Source organism: Coenobita brevimanus, chromosome 26 (genome assembly GCF_032717465.1).
Source record: "Coenobita brevimanus isolate Jiangsu-jjx chromosome 26, ASM3271746v2, whole genome shotgun sequence".
Taxonomy (NCBI): domain Eukaryota; kingdom Metazoa; phylum Arthropoda; class Malacostraca; order Decapoda; family Coenobitidae; genus Coenobita; species Coenobita brevimanus.
Genome location: NC_136979.1, coordinates 48,439,609 through 48,461,908, shown reverse-complemented (window position 1 = coordinate 48,461,908; position 22,300 = coordinate 48,439,609). Strand labels below are relative to the sequence as shown.

Genomic DNA, 22,300 nt, shown 5'->3' with positions numbered 1-22,300 from the left:
TTGTTTTTCTGGGTATTGATTTGAATGTGGATGGATGAGTAGGTAGGAGGGTATGTAGCCATCATGATCATCATCATCATCATCATCACTTTACTCTGGTGTTATGAGGATTCAAAAACAAGTGTAGTAAAGCACAAAAGTTAAAGTGGGATTTTTTTTTTCCCCAAAATACTCAGCAAAATGGGCTGTGTTGCAGTTGAAGATGGCCCTGGGGACAAAAAACCAAACTCTACACTGAGTGACAAGCCAAATGGTTTCCTGTACACCAGGAAACTATTTACTATGCTGGGTGGTAACCATATAACCAAATTTTGGCGCCTGGTGGTTTGGTGGGTAATTATTGTGCTCCAATCGGATTGAGCTGGTGAAGGTTTATATCCAAGGGATGGTTGGGGTTTATTGCTCATGTAATGCCACTCAGGGCTGAGTGAGGTTGGTCACTCTCATCTTAAATGTCAGGACCAACTGCCTAGCCCCGGGCTCCTACTCTCCTCATGGGGCAACGTAGGATTGGATGATGATGATGATGATGATAGGCACATAAATGGTAATATTGATTCTAAGAGTGAATCATCTCTTTTCTTGTACTAAACAGATTCATTTTATCTCCCAGCAGAGAGTGAGAGTGAGAGAGCAGGGCTGATTGGGATTGGTGGTGGTAAGGGTGAGACATGCATGGTGCCAGCCTGTTACTTACCTCTTCACCAGCGTAGGGAAGCAGACCATGCTGTCCTCTTTATGCCTTCGGCCCTCCCTAGTAAGTCCACTCCAGAAGGTAGTTTGAATAAAGGATTAAATTTACTATGGTAAAAAGTAGCTCCTGTTCAGTGGGTAAAAGTGTGTGTATGTTTGGATGATATGATCACATAAAGAGAATGGATATACAGTACTGTAACTGGGATGGAAAAAATGATGACCTCCTGTTTGAATTTTGAAGGTAAGAGGATCCATGGAATGCCAAGAAGATGGCTTGATATTGTAAGCGAATGTGTGGGAGAATAAGATCTGCTTGATGAGGATGCAGAATATTCTTTTACTTTCATGCTGTCTTGTTCCTGTTTATAGATCTTCCCAACTCTGTCATTGAAATACTAGGTTAGGATGATGATGGTGATAATTCCTTATATAAACACAAGAATATTCCAAATTATTCCTCCCTGCATTCCATCCCTCAGGTGAAGCACGAAATAGAGCAGTGGGAGCAACTAGGGACCCCGGGGAGGAGGGTCTGTATGTAGGGGAGAAACCATACCTCAAGCGCACCAACATTAACATTATAGAGAACCGGCTCTTACTTCAGGGTAACAGGTGAATTGTGACTTTGGTAAAAAAAAACTGTTAAACTCATGCACTTAAACAAGTATAATTGGTTATTTGATATTCGCTTTGAAAATTTAGTGTAAAAATGTGTTTTTAGCTCTAATATTGCTCTCGAATTTGTTCTGTGTTTAGCTCTTTAATTTTGTGTGTGTTGATTATGTGTTGATGAGCACATGTAAACACTGGGCAGCCATTTTGGCTCAGACAACTGACTGTTGGCTTGCGTGTGTTACTGCATCTTCATGAGATTCTCAGAGGTGGTTGTCGCAGTTATCATTGAAGTGAAATCGTGATCAGTTCTTTATTGTTATTCTGAAAAAGGATATAACTTTTGAAATATTGTTGTGGTGACTTATCACAGCAAACAGCTGTGTGCTGAGACAGCTGTATATACCGGTACTGTATTGCGACAGAAATAAACAACAGAAACTACTACAATATTTGCCTTTTGTTTGGTGTGGTGGCCATGTTCCCTTTCTGTATCAACCCTTTGTTTGATTTATAATGAAGTTTGATAGGGACAAGGAGGTCAGTATAAACGAGTTTGGTTTAATGAGGATTGATATAGAGAGGGTTAACTGTCAGACTAGGGTAGATATGTAACTGTCATGGGTTTGTAAATTATGGTGACTCTTAAATATCAGATTTTAAGTTAGTTTGTAATATACAGGATTTACTTGACAGTATTCTACTTTGGTGATTTTTTTCCCCTGGTGTAACACATGCTTGACATAAGGCATACAGTACAATGCCATATTCCTAATCAGTTTTTCCACACAGCCAATGGTTAACAGAGACTGGGTCAGTGGAACAGCTGGATATGCCAACCAGTCAACACTTTCATCACCATCGCCCCCCTCCCCATACAGACCCTGCCCAAGCATCACCCATAACTGCCTTCATTCAGGTATTTCCCAGCCATCATTAGAAATTCAGATTTAAGTAGAGTTACTCAGACCTCTTGTGCTTCCACCAAAATATTAATGGTTAAGTTTTTTCTTTTTTTTAATGTTCCATGAAAATAATGTTTCAGGTTATCAGTTTTCTGAGACTGGAGGTTTTGTGTGTGTGTGTGTGTGTGTGTGTGTGTGTGTGTGTGTGTGTGTGTGTGTGTGTGTGTGTGTGTGTGTGTGTGTGTGTGTAAGAGAGAGAGAGAGAGAGAATGAATCAATTATCCACCCATTCTGATCTCAAACCCTTGATGGTCATACAGCCTCAACGGCGTGAGCAGCTGCAGGAAAGTAGAGGAGGGGCAGCATTGGGTGGGATGCTGGACCTGGAACTGTGCACCCTCATGTACACTCACCATCCCCTTTTTTCACCGGAGCATGTCTTGTGTACCCGTCTGTTGTCCGCCCACACTACATACACAGAGAGGGCAGAAGTGGGTGCATCCAGAATACTAAGCAGTAAACTCAAGGTTGGTAGCTAATGTTGCTTCTCTGTACCTTTTCATTGAGAAGAATAGTAAAAGGAGCTACTGCATATTTGTGGGGTTGCAGGTAGGAGTTATGGTTGGCCTCTAAGAAGTTGGGATGATATGAAAAGAAAATATCATCATCCTAACATTGTTTCTCACCAGTTAATCAATTCGATAGTATCCACAGACAGGGAAAGAAAATTGTATCTTATTGTTAATAATGGTTCCAACATGCTTGTATATGTTAGTCATGGTCACTTAATGGCAGCTCTCCATGCTGCTCAGTCTCTGGCAGCCTTCCTATTCAGTCCATTATTCCTGAGATTACACTGTATGAACACATCCCAAGTCTTTTTCAGTCTGTCTCTCTCATTCCTACCCCTGACATTCACACTTTTCACTTTCCACACCCAGTTGTCATTCTTCATCCTCTCTGCATGCCCAAACCATGCAACTGAAAAAACATGAATATATCTCTGGAGGTGTGGATTCAGTATTATAAATGCATTCCAGCACCACTCCTGCTTCTCTCATCACCAGGTATTGCGGCAGGCAAAAGCCAAGCTAACACGCAAGGTTGAAAAATCGTCCATCAGTCAGGGTGGGAAATCTGTGCTGGCAGAGCTTGACAGGACCCGACGTTTAGAGATATACCGACAGGAGATCAAGGAGTGCCGGGAGGAAGCCAGGGCAGAGGCAGAGAAGGATCGGGAACTTTTGGCAACCATCTTGAAGACTTGGAGTGAGATTAAACAGCTGAGGAGAGCAAACAGATACCACAGCACTTCTCTCAAGCTTGTCATACACAAGGAGGAGGTGGACAGGGAGGAGGAGGAGGAACAGAGGAAGAAAGACCTGGAGGAGGAAGTAAGGGAGGTGCTGGAGGAAAGGGAGGAAGATTACAGAGCCAAGAGAAAGAGGTATGAGAAGGAGATGGAAGAGTGGAAGGAAGCACACAAAATGAGGGTTAGTAGAATTTGGAATAAGGAACACGTTCATCTCTGCAGTTTTCTCCTTCATCATTACCCCTTTAGACTAAGAGTTTTGTACTAAGCCAAATAAAGTCCTTTAATTGTAATAAAAAACAGTCATCACCAGAGTATCTATCTGTATTTATATTTATCTATCTGTGTATATTGTATCATATTGTTTATAAAGGCTCCAACATCCTTGCATGCGTCGGCCATGGTCACTTAATGGTGGCTGTCCATGCTGCCCGATTGCTGGCAGCCCCCCTGCTCAGTCCCTTTTCCCTGAGGTAACACTCTGTGACCTCGTCCCAGGTCTTTTTTGGTCTGTCTTTCGCAGCCCTACCCCTGATGTTCACACTTCTCACCTTCTGCCCCAGTTGTCATCCTCCATTTTTTCCACATGCCCAGACCATCTCAGTTTACCTCTCATCACAACCCTAATACATTCAGGCCTTATCCTTCCTATCGACTTTTCATCCATAAACCCAGCCCCCCCAGGCCTTGTATTGAAGGACATTACACATCCTTTTAATAATCATTGCTGTTTCTCCATCTTTTCAACAGAAGGAGGCCAAGAAGCGTGAGAATGAAAGACAGAAAACCTCATCCTCAGAGATCAGCATCCTTCAGGCTACCCAGGATGATGCTACCTTGGCTGCCCCAGAGCTGCCCCGCCCTCGCCCACCCTCACCAATTAACAGGCAGAAGGTAAATAGGTGGGCAGAGATGAAGATCACAGCTGGGATAATAGAGGAGTGGGTTGGTGGAGGAAATGATGGACACAGGTAAGGATTAACAGAAAGAAGAAAATATAGATGAAGACACAAAATAGCATTATCCTCATTCAGTATGATGACATAATACTGTATATTTTATTGTTGCTACCTCCAAATGATTTTATGTGGCATTGGAAGGGTTTCTCTTTCTTGAGAGGTTAAAAGCATTATCCATTACTCTCCTTACTGTAATTAAAACTTGCCTGTTTCGACATGTGGAGAGCATGTGGAGATTGTCAGGCATGAATGGATTGATCTTGCTGGTGAGTGTGTTAAATGTGTGGAAGAGTTTTGTTATTTGGGAGACATGTTATGTTCTGGAGGTGGGGCTGGAGCTAGCTCTGTGGCTAGGGTGAGGAGTGGTTGGGAGAATTTCAGGGAATTGTTGCCTTTTCTGACATTGAGAGGGCTGTCCCTCCGTGCTAAGGGATCTCTGTATGCAGCGTGTGTTAGGAGTGTAATGCTGTATGGTAGTGAGACCTGGACGGTAAAAGAAGATATTCGCAGACTCAGATGTGCAGAAGTGACAATGATTAGATGAATGTGCAGTGTGTCCTTGAGTGGAAAGCCTGGGGGGGCTAGGTTTACAATTGAAGAGTTAAGAGGAATGGTGGGACTGGAGTGTACTGGTGTTGTGGTGAGGAGAGGTGGATTGAGATGGTTTGGGCATATGGATAGGATGGGGATGACAATTGAGTGCAGAAAGTGAAAAGTGTTAATGTTGGAGGTAGGGTTGCCAGAGGCAGACCAGAAATGATCTTGGACGAGGTCACAGAGTGTCACCTCAGGGATAAGGAACTGAGTAGGGAGACTGCCAGAGATTGAGCAGGATGGAGAGCCACCATTAAATGACCAAGGCCGATGCATGCAAGCATGTTGGTGCCTTTATAAATGAAACAAAATGAACATGTATGCTGTCAGATTTTATTGAACTGAGGAAAGTTATCCTGGAGTAAAGGAAGTAACTTCTTTTTCACACCTTTGCACATCCACCACAAAGGTTGAGCTTGAGGTGCTGGATACCTTCTCCCGCTCACATCGGCCTCCTGGTGAGCCTCGCATCACTCAGCTGGAGATTTCACAACTGGGTACCACGTCTATACCTGCTACCACATCCACCAGCGCCTGCCCAGACCATGAGAAGAAACGGCGGCAGGCTGTTAGCAAAACTAAAGTGTTTGTTAGGGTAAGTTGGCTAATATGAATAGTTTTAAGATGTAATGTTGATCATTGTCATCATCCTAAATGTGTTACCATACCTGTACTTATACAAACCAGAGTCTTATTTTAGTAGCCATTTCTTGCAGGAAGATTGACAAAGAAATGTAATAATTTTTTACAGTAATGGCAATATTAACAAGAAAAGAAAAATCATAAAAAGTGCTGTATTCTTGAAATTTGTGAATACTGGTAACTGAAAACTGGAAGATTGAAGCATCACCTGTATTTTGCTTGCCTTCCCCCAACCCCCTGTATCTCACAATATTTCATCTGTATTTCCTTGTATATCCTTACCATTTTATTTTTTCTCTCCCATTATCTCTTTTGTGCAGCATCATACCCATTTTCGTTTCTTTATCTTCATCTTTCTTTTCCCAACCAGTCACATAATGTTTTTTTCTTCATCTCTCTTCCTCTCTATCATCTTACCTCTGAAGTTGTCCTTCTTTTAACTCCTTTTATTATCTGATTTCCCTCAGATTCTGATCAACAACAAGTTAGTGACAGAAACTCCTGCAGCCCATTTAGATGCAAGCACTTTTTCTGTGACCCTTGGTCAGACCTTTCGCATGGCCCTGTCTTCCTGGCCCCGTTCCCTAAGTCTAGAGGTGTGGGAGGCTGGGCCAGGATTGAGGCGGGCCACCATAGCCACTGCACTGCTACCAGTTCCAGCTCCAAACACCACCCTGGCCACCCAGGAGAAACCCCAGTTGGTGGAATTCAGTGGTAGCCAGGTGAGAAGTACGTGGTCTGTCCAGAAAGAAATCAAACTTTTTAAATGCACATCAACTAGCCAGCATAGTGTGATTTGATGTGAGTGCTGTGTAGCGGCAATTTTCAGCATTAGTCTGAGGGCAGGGTCGTTCAGTGGTAGAGCGTCGGACTTGGGACCAGGGGGTCGTGAGTTCGAGCCACACCCGGTAGCTGCCATGCCGGGAGGGGTAGTGCCCTCCTGTCACCTTGCAGGGCTATATGATCTCATAAGGTCTAGCTCAGGGGAACATTTTACTTTCCCTTTCAGCATTAGGCTAACACTAGCTGCATCATGTCACGTAATTTAGTCATTGAGGTACACGCGCTTGAGTGAACACATTTAGTGTACTGGGTGATTTGTTGCAAGCTGAACAATGAAGGATCTTGAAGAGCAGAGTGTTTGTGTGAAATTTTCTAGCCTTTGGTTCCTTCTTCCTGGCCTTAAAAGAAAAAAAGAAAAACTTTCTCCTCCCACTGCCCCAACATATGTAAACACATAGTGGTATGGGTTCTTCTAATTGATGTATGAAGAGGGTCCAAGTCAGGCCCAGACAGTTGTATCTCCCTAATAAGTAACTTTTCCAAAGTTGGATGTAATTCTACCACAGTAGCTGGGTATTAGCTGATGATGATGTCCTGTTGCAGATAGTGAGTGGCAGTGATGGGGGGGTTGGCTGTGGACAAACTGGATCTGAATATGGACACAGTCTAACTAGTGGGCAAGTGATGCATCGACTGGGATGGGCAGTAGGGCATGATGGTATCACACCCCTTGCTCCCTCTAGCCACCAACCCATACATCATACCCAGGCCAAGGTAAAACATGCTTATGGATTAAACCAGCCCTGAAGGTCAACTTAATAACTTTGGCAAGGCTTCTGTTGGGTCATTATCTTTCTTTAAACCATGGCACAGAGATAAATCAGACACAAAACTCAGCATGCTAGCAGTGTTAATACCACATAGACAGCACTGAACATCTGTTTGTTCAGTGTCTAAACTTCTCTCTGAAAAGATGCACCATTAACTTAACTTCCCTGAGATATCTATGGGAGCACTCTCAGCTCATTCGAGTTGTCTCCAAGTAATATTGGAACATTCATGGGGAGCATGAAGGCTCCCCAACAGATGACCCAAAAGAAATAATATAAAAGAATCATTGTCTGATGCACCTAATTATCAGCATTTTGAAATCAGATACCCAATGTAATATTCTGTCCATGTAATATTGCTGAGATAATTATACACCCCATAAAGATTGTACCTCATTTTTTATATTTTTAAGAGACTATAATTAAACCAGAACACAAGTGATCTTATCACTGTGTACTTCAGAGCCTGCTGGAGGCTTCACAACAGGTGGACCCAAGAGATATAAAAGAATCGTTGTGTAATGTATAGTTTCATCAAAGTTTTAAAAGCAGATGCCTGATGCATTATTGCTGGTATAGCTAACCCACACCATTAAGAAAACACCTCTTATTTATGTACTACTGTATTACTATACCCATTAATGAACCAAACCAGTTCCTTACTCATTAGACTTCATATTTCATATTTGTTACTTCTCCATGGTTATTTTTACATATGCCTTTCTTACAACATTCAGCTTTCATCACATTTCAATTTTCAATGTTTCAGGTAGGCACGTGGTGAGATTGCTGTTAGTTAGCCTCTTCAGTACAATAACATATCCTATTCTTTATTTTTGCTGACTTCAGATGAATCTCTTCACTCCAGAATATATTGGTAGGAAATGTGTGGAGTCGATTTTTCAGCAAAACTGTTTACCACATTTTTACATTTGAATTTCTGAATTTTCTCAATGTGTGGAAGGTGCTGGGTGAGGTGTCTTTTCCTTTTAATAATGCACTGTACTACATTTGTGTTTTGGCAGCCAAAAACTACCAACCCTGCTGTATCAACACAGGCAGATATCCCCATGTTAGTAAGCTCCTGAAACCCATTCGGAAGGGCTGAAATTTGAAGGTGCCATTGGTTTGGGCCCGAGTGTGGGTTGGGCCTGAAAGGTTAGGTATGACTATGAAAATTGTCCTAAATAATTTTGTCTGAAGATTGGAATGATAAGGTAAAGAACACAGTACAAAATGTCATCAACTGAGGGGTTAAATGACAGTTTACTGTTGTTAAAAATTGGGTTTGGATGATAATGTTGAATTGATGCATATTTTGCCTGTCTTTATTGCACATGCTGTCATTTCCAACCACAGAGATGTCTTGACCCCAAATGTGACCCCAAGGTAGCACGGCAGTGGCTGAACTCAGCTCGACTCGATCCCAATGACCCGACAAACACCACCCTCATCAGTCACTTAAAGGTCAGCCTAATTCTAATTTTAAGGAAATTGTGTCAAAGTATGATGGGAATCTGTATGATATTATGGATGTATATGTGAACATTTGATATAGATTGATATAGAAACATAGATAGATTGAAAAATACAACAGTTAGATATATAGATAGATACATACATACTGTATAGAGTATATTGAGGGATGTGGAAGCCCATTGAGGTGTTTTCATTATTCACAGATTTTTACTATTCTTATTTGTTCTGTAATATCAGTAGAAAATAAGAGATGACTTGACTGTATATACCAGTAATGACATAGGCCTACTTGTACACTCATAAAAAAGGTATCATTAGGTTGCTATGTGGTCAAAAAATACAAGGCATTGAGGCAGTGTTACCCAACCTGTTTCTGTATGGCTGGTATCTCTACATCCTTGGCCTGTGAGCTCGAATGAGTTTTTTAATTCTTGGAGATTGTGAATCCAACAAGTCTTGAGATCATACATTAGACGACACGGAGGTGATGTTGTTGCTGGAAAGTAACGCCAAGCCAAGCCCCAACAAGATCTTACATCGACTGGACATGTCATGGCATGGAAACACACAATCATTACTAAAAAGGGATGGAAATAAAATGCACAGGTGCTTATCTTTCTTCATCATCCTCTTCATTATTCACAGCACAAGAAAGTGGGAGCTCTTAGTGAAATATGTTTTTTTTTATTAAAGCACTGTCCACTTATTCAGAGCAGTACAACCTTAAGTCAACTTTGCACTAAGAGAAAAGAAAATGGTTTCCTGTAATCTAGGCAACCATTTACTACATTTAGTGATAACCACACAATTTAATGGCAGCAGGGTGGTGCACTGGTGTCATGAGTTAGGGCACTTCAGTCGAACTAGGCTGTAGGGGTTTTTATCTGCAAAATGGTTGGGGTTTAATGGTCACATAATTCCACTCTGAGATGAGGGAGGCTGGTTATCTTTGCCTTAAATGTTGGGACTGAGTAGCCTAGTCCAAGAATGCTGCAGACCTGACATGGCAAAAAAGACTGGATGATAGATACACAGATAGTATTATTATTATTATTATTTATTGTTGGTGGGGGCACTCACCATCCACTCACTTGATGTAGTACTACTCTCAGGTGCCTGCCCTTTCCTTTTTTCCTTCTTACCTTCCTTCTCTGTATACTTCTGCCTCTGTCATTCTTTTCTTCATTCTTTCCTCTTCCTTCTGTCTACAGGTGACTCTACACTGAGTAACAAGCCATCTGTACATCAGGAAACTATTTACTACGTTGAATGGTAACCATATAACCAAATTATGATGCCTGGTGGTTTAGATTGAGCCCATGCAGGTTTATATCCAAGGGGTGATTGGGGTTTATTGTTCACTTAATGCCACTCAGGGATGAGTGAGGCTGGTTACTCTCATCTTAAATGTCAGGATCAACTTGCCTAGCCCCAGGTTCCTGCGCTTCTCATGGGGAAACACTGAATTAGGTGATGGATGAATGGATGATTATTGGGCTTTCTCTTGTTATTAGTACTAACACTATGTTCTTGACATTACTGTAACTGGTATCATAATCCTTATTCTCTGCCTGTCTCAGATGAGATCTGTCCTAGTTATAATGTTTTGAAACAGTACCATGAAATGTTTTTATGAGTCTCAGTTTTTCATGACGACTGTATATGCCAAGCCCATCTTGCAAAATTCGCGTTATACTAAAGAATCAGATAATACCATGCATAGGTCACCCCATCCCTCTCACCTATACTCCTACTCCCATCTGCAGCTGTTACTGATGTGGCAGGCAGACATACCAAGTTCAGGAACTGTATCACCTGCTTTGTCTGCTGTTTCAAAATATATCGATGGAGAATCCAATGATACTTTTTTTTTATGTGTGTCCATACTTATTGCTCATCTTTCCAGAAAACAGCTGTTCAAGGAAATTATCCTTACTTACATTATCAAAAGATTTTGAACAACTTAGCTTATCACTATTTTTATTGTCAGTGAATGGATGCATGGGCATGTTGATAGGTAGTCAGGTGATGGTGTTTCCATTTTTTTTATTTTTTTATTTCTTCTTTGTATGCTGATTCTGTTCACCCCCCATTTATATATATATATATATATATATATATATATATATATATATATATATATACTGTGTATATATATATATATATATATATGTGTATATATATATATATATATATATATATATATATAGTGGGAGATATGGTTAGGACAGTGTGATTATTATAATTAATGACTTTCTTTTCATGCTTTCCCCATCTCCTTTCCTCCCTGTTTTGTTCTGTCATTCTTTTGCCATACCTTCATTCATTTCTAAAGGCCTTGTACGTTATATACAGTACTTGCATGTATCAGCCTCGTCACCTGTTGGTGGCTGTCCATACTGTATGATTTCTGTTCAGTCTTCTGACCCTGAAGTAATATTATGAAAACCCATCCTTAGCCTTCCTAAGTACCTCTTGGCACTCTGCCCTTTACTTCTGCATTCCTAGATCCCCTTACCCAGTTTCATTCATCTTATTCTTCTTATGTTCAGGTCACTTCAGTCTCTTCCTACACATCACATTACTTCTGTAAATTTTTAAACCTCCAGAAAGCTGCAGCTGGTAGAAATGACCCCACAAAATACTTAGAACTGGAGACTCGAGAGGGTGATTTTTGTCCTGAGAGTGCCCTGGGAGACAGTGTGCGGCTTCGGGTGCTGCGACTGAGAGACCAGGGTGTACCAGGATTTACCTCCCAGAGAATGGTCCCTGCTGCTGATTCTGAGGTCCTTCGCAAGACTCTGGAAGTAAGGAAACAGAGAGAGAGAGAGAGAGGGAGAGGGAGGGATTCACATAGTTATAATGACAGTACTCACCCTGCGATCATTCTTATATGTTCCAGTCCTACTAGAAAGACTTACCTTTTAACCATGGTGGGTTAGTCTCAGGTTCCTTCATATATTGATCCACCAGCTTTCGCAAGGGAGTCATAACGGCGTGGTTTTTACTGTTTTTATTACTGTATTTTCTTACAGAAGTTTGATAATAGTAGAATAACGTTCGAGGTTGTTTCCTTCACCTTCCAGACCCCTTGGTGAGCAGTTACACAGGAAAATAGAAGCAACATTACTTGGAGTGAAAAGTCTGAAGGAAATTTTATAGGAGTGACAGAAAGTACAGTAGTAATGAAATGACATTACTAATTATTAGATAAGAGTAACAGTAATACTACCACGATAATGTTTTTTCCTTCATTGTCTTTGTCTTTGTCTTTTTAGGACACTTGAATATGAATATTATTTGTTATTGTCTGAAATTATTTTTTACAGTGTTTTATTCACTTCAAAACAGAACTATGAAAACAGAGTCTCAAGTAAGGAGCCACTCAGTGCTTCAGAAGGTGAGGTGGTGAGGACTGGTGAGGAGTGGTGGGGCTGGCTAGAGGGACGAAGGGAACGCGCGGAGCGACTACTCTCTTCTCTCCGCCTCCGTCTTCAACTTCGCCAGGCTGACCCATCCACTACCCCACCGTGCCTAGAGGACTTTGTCAAGGAGGAGAGCATACCAGACATTGGGTGAGAGAGAAGAGATAGATTTAGAGGAAAATGGGAGTGTGTGAAGGGATAAGAGAGAGGGGCAGAAGAAGGAGGAAAAATAAAGGGAAAGGGAAATGTGCTGTATGTATATGTATGTATATATGTATGGAAAGACTAGAAGAAAGAACAAGTGGTAGAAGGAAGATGAAGGGTTGGACTGAAGATTTAGAGATGGGGAAAAGAAGGAGGGAATGGAAGGACAAGCAAGGGATAAATGAGACTTTGGGGGTTGGAAGATGAGGGAAGGTTGTGTGGATGACTGAATATGTAAAGTGTAAACTTCTCCTCTCTGTATTGGTTAAAGGGAATGCTAGGGATGTGGCAACCTCATCACCCAGCACTTGTGTTAACAAGCTGTCCAGTACCTTCCACAGCAGAGTGAGGGGATATATATGTAGGACTTGTTTGTTCCTTTGGTTTATGTCCCCAGTTTGATCTGGATATCTCTTCTGCATATGAATGTGGAAAAGTAGAATGATGATAATGATGCCTTTTTACCACAGGACACTTGGCACCAACCTGTTGGGAGTTTTTCGTGCTCGTCGTCCTCTCAGGCCTACACGCCGTAAGCGAGACCGTGTGCGTGGAACTGCACTCACAGATCAGTCTGTGCGTCTTCTGGTGCAGATAGCCCGAGCCTTCCATGTGCCTACACGGACACTGCCTCGGGATACAGGTAGGACTGTCCTTGCCTTGACCCAGAATACACGTTGGACTGTTCCTGACTTTAATCAAGTATGTAGTCAAGTGTTGGAGAAGGATTGATTCACATGGTGGCATTAGTATAAGTGGATAGTTCCGATCATTCCATCTAGTCTCATCATCTTCCTGTCATCCAAATCCCTCATCATCTGCAACAACTCATTCTTCTCAGTTACTGTCTTGGTCATTTGCTGGTGAGTCATGTCTTTATCAGGTTCCATAAATTCATCACCTGCTACAGATACAGTACATTCTCCTGTAGTGCAACATACTGATCCACATTAGTCATCATGTTATGGAAATTTATTATTATAAAAATAACAGCTTATGAAAAAAAAAAAATGGTGATGAAGTATCTCCTTACGTGCATAGTGTTACATTACCTTCTCACATGTGCATAGCCATTGGCCCACCATCATTATAGTAATATTGCAGTGCTAGTGCATGACTGACAGTCTTATATGTTATTTAAAGTGGGAAGTGCATGAATTATTTATGAATTACTCTGTCAATTAGAAAACATGTCTGGAAAGGGTGCAGGTCCAATGGAAAGTGGGGCAAGTGAAGGTGCTGAAGGGAAGGCAAAGAGTGGAGAGTGAAGCCTTTTCCTTGATGTTAAGTTGGACATAAAGAAGCGGCATAGACCAGACAAGGAGCCAATAGGATCCCTGACACCCGTAAGCTCCCTGGTCAACCTACTCTTCTACTATAGTATAAAAAAGTCTGGTAGGTTTCCACTAGTACAGTGAAGTTTAAGGAGAGGTTTGCAGTGCTCTGCTGGAGGTCATAAAGTTTGAACCAGGAGACACCGTACATGTCAGGTCCTCATTGCTGTATCAGGGATCATAGAATTGTCATCCACAATGGACAACAGTCTATAAATTAGAAATTTGCCACAGAGGAAGGTGATATGGAGTTGGCAGAAGCAACAGCAGCATCAGATGTCTGGCAAGCCATTACAAGGAGACAAAAGAGAAGGGATGTCTGATGGACTGGTATCCCAATGGGCAGTTGAGTTGAGGGGAGGTCCAGTGGTCCTTTATGTGTGGGAGAGTGGTTCAGTGAGCTGATTTTGGGAGAGAAGGACAAAAAATGGCTGCCCTGGAGTTGCTGGTTTTCCTTGATATTTTCAGCATCTGTGCTGCAGTAGTCCGGATACAAACTCCCTGGTGTGAGTACTTGTTTACTGTGGTTTGGGGAAGGCAGGGTAAAGGGTCTGTTTATTGCCAGAAGTCTTAATCCCGTAATGGGTGGCCACAAACAAGTCGTCTCCATGTCGCCCTTTCCCCCGCCATTTCACTGCCCTGCTCCCAGCTCACACACCCCTCTCTCATATACCTATCCACTCCATCCCTTCATCTCATCCTTAACCTCCCCCTCCCTCTCTTCCCCTCTACCCCACTCACATACACTCTCCTCATTAGTCTCTCATAAGGGTAAATCTCATTAAAATCTCTCGAGCACTGTATCTGGGAATGAAAAAGACCACGGGAGGCCAGCCAACACTTCCCAAATTGGGTCCATACTTTGTGGCTCACTTGGTGGACAGCTTTGCTGGCTCCTTTGCCTCATGATGCCAAGTTTTGTTTTCAGCTCAAGGTCTACTTTATTGCCTTCTATACAACGACAATTTTCTAATTACTGTATTTGTACTCTACCCCAAATATTTTTGTCCAGCTTTGGAGAGACCTTTCTTTATGAACAGGTGAATTTACTATACTATGTTATATTCTATGTGCTGTATGTTGACCTTACTTTATTTTGCTTTGAAATTATTCACTGTTCTGTGACAGGTGTGGGTGTGGGTATGGTGGAGAGTGGAGGGATGGAGGGGGATGGAAGGGAAGTTCGACCATATGTGGAGGGCAGCTTCCAGCGCACCTCTGCCCGCACCAGTCTGGCTCACGGCCCTAATCCAACCTGGAATCAGCAGCTGTCATTCCCATTCAGGTATGTAGCCTATGCAGATATTCATAAATCATCGTAATCCAATTTCCAGTGTTCATGTTGAGTGGGGGAGGTCCCAGGCAGTTACAGTCAGACCTCTTTATTCACAGTTAATTGGTCTACCAGGCTATCACAGTAATGAAAAAGTGCAATAACCAATTGATATAGCATATAGGAAATTAAGTAATTGGCTCAGGTCTCAAAGTACACACTTTTTTTCTTTTTTTTTTCCCCTATTTTTTGGATGTTTACCCCAAACAGATTGCAGGGACTGGGTCAGTGGTGTTGTACTAATTCTGCTACTCTCAGCCTTGAACCAGTCAACCCTTTTGTCTCGTGTTTCCCATAACTAATTAGCCAACATTTTAGCCATTAGTTGTTGTCCATGTGAATACAGAATTCTCTTAATCACCATTTTAACCATCTTCTGCCCCTGAGAATACAAAATGTCTCATACGTCAAGCAATAGTTCGTGTTAATTGAGCGTATTTTTTTCCCAAAAAATCATAATAACAACAAGTGATGATGTTGATGATGATGATTATGATTATTATGATGATGATGATGATTATTATTATTATTATTATTATCATCATTATCATTATTGTTATTATCATTATTATTATTATTATTATTACAGTAAACTGTCAGTTATCTGTCAGTGCATTACCTGGCATGTGTCATTATCTGTCACAGGAAATGGCCGAATTTAATGAAATTCACTGGGGAGTCCAAAAATCAAAATCCATGTCAGTTATCTCACCCAAACACAATTTCTTGACAGCTTTACTTGTAACTTGGAATTTTGGCTTACAACACATAGCTTCATTTTGTTCTTGTTACTGTATGAACAAAATCAGACAGATGCAAGCAAAATATGTTTTGGACTTAGATTGCTCAAGATTATGTTACCTTATATTCTTTCTGTAGCAGTACTGATACTGTGTAGCCAAGCATGTGATTTAAGGATTGAATGTATTTCTACTTTTACTGGGCATTAGTATTACTGAAACAAACAAATGAATGTATCTTACTTAGCTCAGTTCATGTATTTTTTAATACTGTCCCTTCTCCCTCCAATGTATATTTATACACAGGGTTGGCATGCAAGGATTTCTGTACATCATCATCATATTGTACTGAATTACTTATAAAGGCTCCAACATGCTTACATGTGTCGGCCATGGTCATCTACAGTAATCATCTATCTATCTATCTGTTGCCAGACGCCATAATCCCGTAAGGGGTGGCCATTTGACTTTGAGTTATATTTTACAGGGAGGGGCACTAACCCTCCGCCAACCCACTTGTGAACACGTAGGGAGCACGTATGGTTTGGTTATATGGTTACCACCCAGCATTGTAAATGATTTCTTGGCTTACAGGAAACCATTTGGCTTGTCGCTCAATGTAAAGCCACCTGTAAAGGAAAGAAAAGCAATAAGAAGTGACAGGAAAGATGGGATGAATAGGAAGAGAGGAGGGCAGGCACAGAAAAAGAATGATAAAGGCTAAGGAAGAAGTAGGCAGCACTACATCAAGTGAGTGGATGATGGTCTGCTTGGAAAAAATCGTCATGCAAGTTTTTCATCTCACTTGTCCCTCTACCACTGGAGAGAGAGAAAGAGAGAGAGAGAGCGAGAGAGAGAGAGAGAGAGAGAGAAAAAAAAAACCTATGGTAATGCTTTTGTCAGCTGCATAGAGACCAAAATCACCTGTGTTGGCTAAGGTAAACATGCTGTTCATCTTGCAAATTGTCTTTTTCTTCCTTTACTAATTTTCTCTTCATTGCCAATGTGGGCTTAGGTAAACATGTGATAAGTGATGGGGTGGGGTGGGAGATGGACAGTGTATTAAATAAATTTTCCTTTTCTATTTTATTTTCACTCTCTGTTACTTTCTTTTATAACCCTTGGGTGTGACTCAAAAATGAACAAGAGAGAGGGATAGAAGTAACAGGAGGAGGAAGAAGAAAGGAGAAACGAAGAAGAAGAAAAGTGGGAGAAAAACGGAGAGGATGGAGAGAAGAGAAACAAGTTATGTAGTGTCTGTCAGTGTGAGCTTTTATAATGAAAAACGTATCCCTGCATACACAGGACCGGGTTGCATGGTACAGTACCCCTAATTTAAATAATGGCTGTGTAAACTGGTAACTGTCAGAACACATTCTGGGTAAGCATGGAGGGTTTACTGTATGTATGTTTTATATGTAACTAACCTTTGTTTTTATTTAAAATTGCCTTATATAGTACAGTATTATAGGTATAAATGGTGGTCAAACACTGAACTCCATCTTTCCCATTGGTTACATACTCCATAAGTACCTGTAACATTGGGACCCCCCTGTACAGTGCAGTTACTTTTATCATGCATATTACAGTACAGTATTTAAGTATTTTTTTAAGTACAGTATTTAAGTATTTTTTAAAGTTTGAAATTATGTACAGAAAAAGTTCTTCGGTCCAGCCACCAATAATCTGAAAATCCCAATACAGTACTCCGATTTTGTCAAAGTGAAATTTTTCAAATTTTTCTGGGCTTTTTTCATATTTCTCTGGGCTTTATTTAAGGATTTATCGGGCTTGGGCTTGCTCTTCGACTTTGATGTACCTGCCTGCAACTAGGTTATTCATCTACACTTCTATGCATTTCCGGTGTGTAAAATAATAACCCGTATAATTTTAAGTGTTTATTTAATGATCATGTACATATTTCTAATGTTTTCAAAGATCCCTCCCAATAGTCCAGAAAAAACAACAGTTCAAAAGACCCTCGGTCCCCTGCCATTTGGATTACAGGACTTTTACGGTAGAACAGGTATAGCTTTTGAAGAGGGCTAGACCTCCATTGGGGGTGCCTTTGGAGTACAGTCCTATGTCACTGTCTGTCAATACGTCACCTTCTGATACCATCTTGGCCACTATATGCTGGATGGTTGAAAGTTTGCAGTACTGTATTATTATTAATATCATTATTATTACAGTACTATTATTATTATTATTATTATTATTATAATTATTTTTATTGATGATTTATTAGTGCATTTTTGTTCTTGTTGATTGTACAGAGCTCCAAATGACAACTTTTCTGCAGTGAGCTTACAAACAGTGAGAGACAGCCTTCATCTTCACCTGTATGATCAGACTACTTCAGACCTTGTGACAGATGATCGTCTCCGACCCTCCACAGTCCATGCCCGGGTGGAACGACGCTGGCTTGGCTCACTTCATATCCCCTTCTCCACTATCTATGCCAACACAAAGGTAATTTGTTCTTTCTGCCGTTGTTTCATGGAGACAGTGACTCTTTAGGAAGAGTTGTGAAGACCACTGCCACCCACTACTGTTGGCATTTAGAGGGGTCAGGAATAGTGTCCAGCCTTAAACAGACTAAGGATAAGGGTACTGTACCCATTCACCTTAGTGATTGACTGAGAGCCTGCTAGGTTTGGGAAATGACCTTTTTCATGACAACTGTAGGCATAAGCTTGAGGAATGGTGTGAGTAATGGAAACATTTATGAGTACAGTGTTTTCAAAAAGATAAAAAGGTGATAGAAATAAGATGTGAAATTCATAAGTTGATAATGAGAAGATGGATGATGCAAGTAATGGTGTTGAGATGGTTTAGGCTTGTTGAGAGGATGGAGGATGACTGTTGGGTATGGAAGATGAGATGTGTAAACACTGGAGATAAGGCTGCAAGAGGCAGACCATAATGGACTGGGACAAGGTCATAGAATGTGACCTCAGAGATAAAGGACTGAATAGGGAGGCTGCCAGAGATCTAAGCAATGTGGCGAGCCACCATTAGGTAACTAAGGCTGATACATGGAAGCTTGTTGGAGCCTTGGTGTGATACGATATGATATGGAATGAGAGAAATAGCGGTAGGAGTGAGATGTGGAGTTACAATGTGGATAAAAATGAATACATTGAGATTGTATGGGCGTAAAAAAAGAATGCACATAGATAGTGTGCCAGAGGTTTATGAAAGTGAAATTGAATGTAATAATGGTAGAGGCAGACCATATGTGGTACAAAAGTAGATACTAGAGCAGTATATTAGTGAGAGAGAAGGAAGAGGAAGAGGAGTAATTGATAGTGTGAGAGAGATAAGTGAGGATAAAGTTTCCTGGAAATGGTTGTCATGGCCATCCCCTGTTCAGGGGTTTCCAGGAGGGAGCAAGGTATAGTAGATGATGCTGATGAATGAGGAGGCTTCACTGCATATGTGTTATACAGTACATTATGATTACAGAAGAAATGAGGTTGTAAATAGTCATGGAAAACAGTGAATGAATTTATAAGTGGTTGTTTTTGCAAGTATAAATATTTTACCTACAAAAAAGCATAAAATATTCTAATAGTTCACATTACACTAAGAAATAAGTTTTAAACTCATCATACTCCATCTCCCAGTACATCATTGAAGTCAGTGGGATCCAGAACACTTCAGTAATGAGTGTATCAGTATAATGGCAAGTGAAGTGGACCATACATCTGTTATTTATCATGTAAGACTTCAGAATTCTTGACTCCATCTCACAGAAATTAAAGAAATGCTTGTTCATTCTAAAGTTATAGCATAAGTAACAGTATCAGTTAAGAAATATTTGCATAACAGATTGAGGGAACATTTGCTTTGGAAGAACCAGCGGTACTGCTAGGATACAGCCGAGAGGGAGAAATCACACCTCACCATTCTGGCAGTCCCCTTCGCCATCACCCTCACCTGCCTTCACCTCCACCCCCCACCCATCTGTCTGTCTACATCACTCTTGAGCCCACTCTGTCACCTCCTGAGCCAGTCCAGGTGGGTTTTCATAATAGAATGTATTAGTGTAATTTGGCAGCTTTAGATTAAGGTCCTCTGTTTGCCGACCTAGATAGTTAAGTATACATCTGGTTGTGGGTGAAGCTCCCCTGTTTTCTAATAACTTTAGCATGAAAAATATAAATTGCATTGATGCTGAAAATGCTGTATGGGCACTTAGTACTCCTTACACTACTCTTTTCTTTCCATAATTAAATCCCCATACTATGAGATACAATACTGTACTGTAGTATGCAAAGCACCCCTCCTTTGTTGTCATTTGTTACTACTCAAGTTACATCTAATATGGAAAAAAGCTGTGAAGGAGGGAGGAAAGCTTGAATAAATGGCAGACCACAGAAGGAACAAAATCCTTTTGAACCATCAAGTAGAGGGTATTATTCTAATACCTGTCAATTTACCAGTCTGTATGGTTTCAGTGCTTTGGTTGTTAGCTGAGGGTTGTGCCTGAAACAGGAGATTCAGAGCAAAATGTAGGATCCCTAGACAAGGAAAAGTTATTTTGGCACAAAGACCAATCACAGAGCCCCAAAGACAACTGGAGAAATAGCAGAAAAACATGAGTGTTTCAGATAAGGAGCAGAGAAGAAGGAGTCATCCCTGCATATCTTTTTGGTCCAGAGTATAATAACAATCATATAACCAAATTTGCTATAATGCATTTAGCAGACTATAAGGAAAAAAAAAAACCATACATCAGACTAAAAGGTTAGACATATAATAACAGTCACATAAACAAATTTGCTGTAATGCCTTTAGCAGGCTATTAGGAAAAGAAAATACATACATCAGACTAAAAGGTTAGACGTATAGTAACAATCACATAAACAAATTTGCTATAATGCCTTTAGCAGACTATAAGGAAAAAAAAGACATACATCAGACTAAAAGGTTAGAGTGTGTCAGAATGATTAAGTTTTAAATTTAATAGGTGAATGTTTTTTACACTGAAGTCATGTGAAAAATTTCTTTTGGGATCTGGAGAAGTATGTCCAATGTGGACACCTCCTGATAACGAGCTCCTGGCCTGTGGTTCGTTCTTCCTTGCATTAACAAAAAAAAAAATAAAAATAAAAAAATAATAATAATAATAATGCAGAATCAGTGCAATGTACAAGCAGTGTGTGACCATACGGTCTTCATAACACTACATGAAGTAAGCCCACAGGTACACAGATGTCTCTGCTAATAAATTTTAATGGATGTTGTGGTTCTCTGCTTAGCAGATGTAAGCATAGGTTGTCAGTACTAGGCTGGGCAAAGAATAAATAGCATTCAAGGGCACCGTACTCCTTGAGCCAGTAGAGCGAGGATTTTTGTCTAATCTGTGCATACAGTACATCCGTTACACCTCCATCTTGTTTCTTCATCATTGACATTTTTCTTATAATCCCTATGACTTTGCTCCTGATTTACATGTGTTTGTCAGGGTCACTTTGAATCCAGTGAGCCGGAGGAGATCATCGAGGCTGGGAGAGTATTTGTATCCACTCTTTCCACGCGCTATCCGACTCGACGTTATCGAACCCATGCCCTTGACCTGTCGGGCAGACTTGTGGCACTCAATCGGTTCATCCGTCCCCTGAAGCCACCACAGGAGCTGATAAGTGAGTGTGCATGAAAGGAGCCCTTATAAAATTTTTCACATACAGTAGTAGGTGAACTGTATGACCTTTGACCTGCTACAATTTTTCTCAGGTAAACTTTCTTATTTGATGTTAAAGCACGAGTACATCCATAATAATGAAAGGATTAATTAAGATACCCTTTTACCCTCTGAAAATTGTGATTTCTCTCAGATGTCAGAAAATGTTTGACGTAATTTAAGCATGTAAGTACTCTACTGTGTATTAATGAGTGAAAGGGGTAATCAAGATAAATTTTAATTCTACTGATTGTTAAGATTTCTCTTAGCTGAATAAACTTGTGTTTCTTAATCCTGTGGGAAAATGATTCACAGTACATAGTTATTATAAATATGTGCCCCACTGTATCTAAGTTTTAGAGTACCCATCTTGTTATTCTTCCCTGGGTTTTTGATAGGTATCTAAGTGAGGTGGGAGCTTTAGGTCCTCTTCAGTGAGATGATAATGGCCTAAGCATTTTTGCTAGAGGTAACCATAACTCCAGGTTGCTTTAGTCAGCAGTAATAAACTCTGACTTGAAGCTGTGCACCGTAGCGTCATTCATTGTGTAATTGTTACTTCAAAGTTAGTTTACATTAGATTTTGCAATAGGTTGTATATATTCACAATTTTACAGTGTGTGGTTTTGTTGATAGATCACACCTTTCTTGGCAGTCGTTGGAATCTCTGTATCCCACGGTACCCCACGGCTATTGTGAATGTGTTTGCTCTTAACCCATGAGACAAGCCAAATGGTTTCCTGTACACCAGGAAACCATTTAC

The 22,300-nt window shown here is 40.7% G+C and overlaps 1 protein-coding gene across 1 annotated transcript in view; it reads left to right on the top strand.

Annotated features, from left to right (window-relative positions):
• Cc2d2a (Coiled-coil and C2 domain containing 2A) overlaps positions 1–22,300 on the top strand; it is a 38,724-nt gene that overhangs the window by 7,126 nt on the left and 9,298 nt on the right. The window contains 21 exon segments of the mRNA XM_080268006.1: positions 617–757; positions 1,176–1,308; positions 2,101–2,227; positions 2,534–2,740; positions 3,281–3,706; positions 4,276–4,419; positions 5,488–5,673; positions 6,188–6,442; positions 7,107–7,244; positions 7,247–7,312; positions 7,797–7,856; positions 8,359–8,409; positions 8,693–8,800; positions 11,422–11,745; positions 12,164–12,387; positions 12,912–13,143; positions 14,010–14,171; positions 14,942–15,060; positions 18,125–18,320; positions 19,683–19,871; positions 21,322–21,499. Of these exon segments, the coding sequence (XP_080124132.1) occupies positions 617–757; positions 1,176–1,308; positions 2,101–2,227; positions 2,534–2,740; positions 3,281–3,706; positions 4,276–4,419; positions 5,488–5,673; positions 6,188–6,442; positions 7,107–7,244; positions 7,247–7,312; positions 7,797–7,856; positions 8,359–8,409; positions 8,693–8,800; positions 11,422–11,745; positions 12,164–12,387; positions 12,912–13,143; positions 14,010–14,171; positions 14,942–15,060; positions 18,125–18,320; positions 19,683–19,871; positions 21,322–21,499 (3,666 nt within the window).